General features: G+C 37.2%; 1 protein-coding gene across 1 annotated transcript; it reads right to left on the bottom strand.

The window, feature by feature from the left end:
- Positions 1 to 704: 704 nt before the first annotated feature.
- Positions 705 to 1527, bottom strand: LOC6653163 (ras-related protein Rab-18). Its single transcript, XM_002075512.4, has one exon. It carries the CDS (start codon positions 1500 to 1502, stop codon positions 903 to 905), a length of 600 nt encoding a protein of 199 aa, XP_002075548.1. The 5' UTR covers positions 1503 to 1527; the 3' UTR covers positions 705 to 902.
- Positions 1528 to 6850: the final 5323 nt, after the last annotated feature.

The raw sequence follows: 6850 nt of genomic DNA, 5'->3' as shown, positions 1-6850 counted from the left end.
GTATGCCGGAGTAAATGTTAAATGATTAATATCTTTATTAGTCAATCGTCTGACAGAAACTGATTATAAGAATGGAATGAAATAAAGGCTAAAGCTAAGTACATAAAACAGGAAATACGAATCTACACAAAATACATAAGAAGTACATAGAAAATCATGCGACGGGCTTGTGGTCAGCAAAGCCGACTCAGCATATTCCCAACAAGAACTCAACGCTTGCGACACAACTAAAACGGCAGGCCGTTGCTTCGGCCAATGCTATTTTGATTACGTTGCATTTGTATCGCGCGGGTTGCTCGAAATCATTGCTAAGGCCGTTCGTTGACTTGGCTGTTAACTTACATTATGCAGCTGACTTCGGTCAGCTCAAAGTGTTGCAATATCTCATTAATATAGGAGCCGATGTTAATGTAAGCTTACATGTAATATGTTATTTACTTTGTTATTAATTAAATATGTGTATAAGAAAAAAAAATACACAAAAATAATCAGCAAGCCTTCCATTTTAAGCGAAATATTTTAAAAATTAACATCAACTTTTTTTTTTTTATTATTATTATATCAATCAGAGAACTGCAACGAGTATGATTGAGAAGGATCAATCAAACTTCAAAAAATCAAATCATACCACTCAACACCTATGTTACAACATGTTTATTTTTTGTTTTTTAGATCTCTCTCCAAAAACCATTTCAAAAATATGCTTAGATTAGATCATATTGTATCGTTTTATATTTACATTAAATATATTTAAAGGGTGGTAACTGGCAGCCTTAGACCGTGTACAAGAGATTTAGAGTTTTGAAATTGAATTTTAATGCTAATGATATTAAAACAATGAATTCAATGAATAAATACATGATAGACAGAACAATAGAAAAAAGACGAGAAACGAAAGAACATCAACAATAACATGTTGATGCATTTCCATCCAGATCCGAATCGTTGCTGCCGATTTCCATGCCATTGGGATTCATTTGTCCATTGTCAAAATATTCGGATGAAACAATCTTCTCAACTATTTCCTTGAACACATCGCTGACAAACTGATCACAACGGGCAGATGTCTCAATAAAGAGGGCTCGATGTTTACGTGCAAAGTTACGTCCCTCCTGACGATCGACCACACGATCCTGATCTATCTTATTGCCGACCACAATAATAGCTATATTGGGATTATCACTGTAGCTATCCAATTCGGCCAGCCAGGCTTCCAGTTTAACCAATGTGTCACGATTTGTTATGTCATATACTAGAATGGCGCCCAAGGCTTTGCGATAGAAGCTGGGCGTAAGACTGCGAAATCTCTCTGCTCCAGCTGTGTCCCAAAGTGCAACCTTATAGTCAATTCCATCCACGTTCATGACTTTGCTTTTAAAGTCCATTCCAATTGTGACGTCATGATTCTCATCGAACTTGTTCTCGACAAATCGACGTATGAGGCTGGACTTGCCCACGCCACTTTCGCCAATGACCAGCAACTTGATAGCTCTATCTGCCATTGTTTAATTCAATTAGTCTACTTTTTATGCCAATTTACAGCAATTATATTTAATCATTTCCTATTGTTTTAAGCAAGTTGCGGAGTATTATTAATATGGAGCATTGGTATGTATGTGTGTGGGTGGGTTTACTCCGCTCACTCACTTAAAACGAAAAAATCATTCACGGTATCGCAACCAATTGGTTTGAATCAATTGCTATAATATTAGCTTTTCGAACAAGTCGCAACCTTGATTGTTGTAGCAAAAACGCTCACCCGAATTGATCGTTTGTAAAATTCGATTCAAGACAAATGAATAAACCCGAACTAACATCGGATTTCGTGCACATAATTTGAGTAGAGTCTGACATTCAAAATCGATATGAATTGCGATATGACTGTGTACCGCACCCTCCCTTCTACGGTTTCGAAATACATTGAATTAAAAAACAATGTGTTTAGAAAATCGTCATAACACACGTCGAAAATAAAATCGTCAGGATCAGACCACTATATCATTAAGTGCTATATTCTTAATCATCATGACAAGCTAAGTCAATATAGCCATGTCCGTCCGTCCGTCGGTGCCTTTGCGTTTTACTCAGCCATCATAAAAGCTATTAGGCTGAAACTCAGTATTTAAGCAATTTATAACCTGAATATGATATTCTGTAATGTGATAGTTTTGAAAATAAAATACCCGAAATTTTGCACCCAAATCGTCCCACCCCATGGGCCCAAGAGGTAAATTTTACCCGCATTCGAATACTAAAAAATTCAAATACTAAAATTTAAAAAATGTAATCAAAAAAATATAGTACTTACATTAAATATATTTAATAACTAATGGTAGAAATAAAAAAATAAAAATTCGGCATTCTTCAAAGCAGCACTTTCATACCAAAAAAAAGTCACTTATTGAGATTCGCGCTTGACAATCTTTTGCGTTTTATACTGTGCCTGATGACGAAAAAACTTTCTCGCTTGTCGCAGAGCTCACATGGATACATAAAATATGTTTGGCCACCATTTAATACCCGTACTGTCTTCAATTAATATTGAAAAGCGCTTTACCTTCGCTTCTGGTACGGTGCGATGAAACAAAGGTTATGCTGTACTATAACGATTACGATTCTTACGCAGTGAATTTTCACAATCAAATCAAAGGGAATGCAAAAGAACAGCTGCGTGATGAAGTTCTTAAAGCATAGTTAACGGTAAATTACCGTTATGTCTACGAATAAGAGCAAAACAGATGAACAAAACGAAATGTGTAAAGAGTAATGTTGCCTTTTGTTTTTTTTTTTTGGTTTGCATTAATGTGGGGATGGTATGGTAACGCTGTAAGGCCAGACCTATTCCCGAAGCAGCTGATCGACGAGGTGGCAATGATAGAGAAGACGAGGTGGCAAGGCAGAGTTGAAAACGAGGAGTCTAGAGAGAACGACGAACGACGAACGACGTGTGTGTAAAATGAGTCAATACATAATTTTGTCAAAACCTATTGTTCCGTTATTAATTACCTAATTTAATAAATAATCTACTTAATATAACAACTATTCTAATTCTTGTGGGCACCAATCCCACAAATATGGGGGCTCAACCTTACTTAAACGAAGAAAAATATAACGGTTCAACATAACTAAAAAATGTGAAGTCTTAAGCTAAATGATGTGAAAAAATAGCAAGAAGTGCTAAAACGACGAATAAGATGGACAAATTTATGTAAAAGTATTAATTAAAGAAAATTAATTAAAGTGAGATCTGAAAGACAAAAAACAAAAGTGTTTTAACGCAGTTCTAAGAATTTGTCAAACGTTTAAAATACACACATATAAGAGTGACGCTACCAATACAGACATACAAAAGTGAACATGGCAAAGCTCGCAGATTTCGGTGCTGTAAATGAAAAACTGCGTACGAAAAGAGACAGAACATTGCATTGCTTCACAAATATGTATTCGAAAGGGATGGAGACAGAAATAACAGAAAACGGTTACGCGAATTTCAAGGTTACGACTACGTAAGAACAGATAAAGAGTATGCAATTAAAATGTCATATATTGCCGATGAACTTTCTGATAATGACTTAGCTGTAATATGTAATATGCTACATTTACACCATAATGAGAGCGACCTGCTCTTCTTGTCTTCTTGATGAAGACTTGCTGTTAGGTGAAGAATTTTGTAAAATTGCGGAAGTAAAAATAAATCGTGACGGGATAATTGTAAAAAAGAGTGACAGTATCGAGCTTGAAACAGAAATTTCGGTGTTGATGAAAATAAATGCATCAAATGTTAACGAGATTGATTTAAATATCGAAGCTAATGCAAGCAATTCCGCAAAGTATAAAGTACGCGAACTGATAAAAAACTATAAACCCGTAAAGGCAAAGTCGACAAACGTAAAAATGCGAATCGTAGTTAATGATGATACCCCAATCTACTCGTCCGCGTAGAATCGGCTATAACGAACGTTCCGTAGTAGACCAAAAAGTTGATGAATGGCTAAAAGAAGGTATAGTCGAGCACTCTGCGTCAGAGTACAGTAGCCCCGTAGTCCTGGTAAAAAAACGAGATGGTTCTCCAAGACTATGTATCGACTATAGAAGGATTAACAAGGTAATATTACGAGACCATTTTCCTTTACCCTTAATCGAAGACCAACTGGACAGATTGGTAAGTGCGACGATATTCAGCACTATTGACCTGAAAAATGGATTCTTCCATGTTGATGTCGAGGAGGAAAGCAGAAAATATACATCTTTTGTAACCCACAACGGGCAATACCAGTTTCTGAAGGTACCATTTGGACTAGCGAATTCTCCTAGTGTTTTTCAAAGACACATCAATGCTATATTTCGAGAGCTGACTCGTAAAAATATTGCGATTCCATATGTAGATGACATCATTATTCCAGCTAAAGATGAAGACGAGGCCATATCAAATCTCAAAGAAGTCCTGAAACAATGTGAAAATTACGGCCTGATGATCAACCTAAAAAAATGCAGTTTTTTAAAGAAAAGAGTTGAGTTTTTAGGGCACGAAATCCAAGACCAAAAGATATGTATTTCTGAAGAGAAAACCAAAGCTGTAACTAAATTTCCCCAGCCCACAAACCAGAAGCAACTTCAAAGTTTCCTAGGATTGGTTGGATACTTTAGGAAATTTATTAAAAATTTTGGATTAATAACTAAGCCTCTAACGAATCTACTTAAACAAAATGCTAGATTCCACTTTAATGATTTTGAAATCGAATCATTCAAGAGGTTAAAAATATTGATCACAGAGAGGCCCGTATTAAAAATCTTTAACTTTAACCATGAGACGGAGCTCCACACCGATGCTTCGATTGACGGGTTTGGAGCAGTACTTTTACAAGTCTCACCTGAAGATGGACAACTACACCCCGTATATTATATGAGCAGGATCACAACGGACGCACAAAGGAAGTTTTCAAGCTACGAACTGGAGATACTAGCCGTTATTGAAGCTCTCAACAAATTCCGAGTCTACTTACTTGGCATCCGCTTCAAACTCGTAAGCGACTGCAATGCTTTCACCAAAACCATGGAGAAACGAGACCTTGGCACACGAGTGGCCCGATGGATCCTAATGCTGCAAGAAATTGACTTCGAGGTGGAGCATCGAGAAGGAACACGTATTCGGCATGCTGACGCCTTAAGCCGAAATCCAGTAATGTTAATCACCGATGGAAGCGCAATCAGCAAACTAAAGTATCTTCAAGAACATGACGACGAGATAAAAGCAATTATCGGACATTTTTCTGTTAGGAAGACGAAAGACATAATTGCGAAAGAATATTATATACCGAAACTTTAGGCCAAAGTTGAACGACATATTAGGTGCTGCATTCCGTGTATTATCTCAAACCGCAAACAAGGAAAAAAGGAGGGACTGTTAAATCCATTGCCTAAGGAAGAAGAACCACTGCAAACATTCCACATTGATTTTTTGGGTCCGCTTGAATCTACTGACAAGAGATACAAACACATCCTAGCTGTTATAGATGCATTCACCAAATACTGCTGGTTATATACGACTAAGACGACATCCGCCCAAGAAGTTATATCGAGATTGCAAGCACAAAGTCTCACGTTTGGAAACCCAGTCCAGATTATTACAGATAGAGGATCTGCTTTCACAGCAGAAGACTTTAAGGAGTATTGCCGTTCAGAGAATATACTTCACCACGCTGTTACTACCGGACTGCCTAGAACAAATGGGCAAGTAGAGAGACTTAATGCTATTATTATTATATTTGTTTTATCCAAGCTTTCTGTTGATGACCCAAGCAAATGGTACAAGTTTGTTGGTAGAGTTCAGCAAACAATAAATTCAACCCACTGTAGAAGCACAAATATTACGCCGTTCGAGTTATTAGTTGAAGTCAAAATGCGTACGAAGTTTGATATCCAATTGAAGCAAATTATTGATCAGGAAATGATAGCTATGTTTAACGAAAAAAGAGATGACCTAAGGAAGCATGCGAAGCAGCAAATCATAAATCTACAAGAGGAAAACAAGAACACTTATAATCTACGACGAAAACATGCATCAATTTATAAAAAAGGCGATCTTGTTGCAATTAAACGTACTCAATTCGGAGGTGGACTGAAGTTAAAGCCATAGTATTTAGGTCCTTATCGAGTAACTAAAGTCAAATCAAAGGATACTTATGATGTCACTAAAGATGCACACTTTGTAGATGGTCCGAAAAATACGACTACTTGCGCCGAATATATGAAGAAATGGATCCCTTATGTAGACGATGATGAAGATATTGCTGATAACTAAGAAAACTTACGAAAGGAAAGGACAATGCTGTTAACGATGATAAATACAATGATGAAAATGATGATTACAACGACGTTTATGATGATGACTACTCCGAAGATGACGATAATGATGATTACAACGATGATAATGAGAATGACGATTACGAAGATGATGACGACGATGCTGAAAACCAATGATGACCACCATGAAGGCGATGCGGAAAACCACGAATTTAATGATGACACCTCTAACGACGATACAGACGACTCCAAAACTAGAGTGATAAAGACGACGAAAATGAAGATGACTCCAAAGCCGATGATGACGACTTTGAAGACGACGACGACGCATTTGGGGCAAATGCATTTAAGGATGGCCGATCTGTGGGGATGCTATGGTAACGCTGTAAGGCCAGACCTACTCCCGAAGCAGCTGATCGACGAGGTGGCAATGATAGAGAAGACGAGGTGGCAAGGCAGAGTTGAAAACGAGGAGTCTAGAGAGAACGACGAACGACGTGTGTGTAAAATGAGTCAATACATAATTGTGTCAAAACCTATTGTTCTG

Source organism: Drosophila willistoni (assembly GCF_018902025.1).
Source record: "Drosophila willistoni isolate 14030-0811.24 chromosome 2L unlocalized genomic scaffold, UCI_dwil_1.1 Seg168, whole genome shotgun sequence".
Taxonomy (NCBI): Eukaryota; Metazoa; Arthropoda; class Insecta; order Diptera; family Drosophilidae; genus Drosophila; species Drosophila willistoni.
The sequence above is the reverse complement of the archived record's forward strand: the minus strand, read 5'-3'. Positions and strand labels throughout refer to the sequence as shown.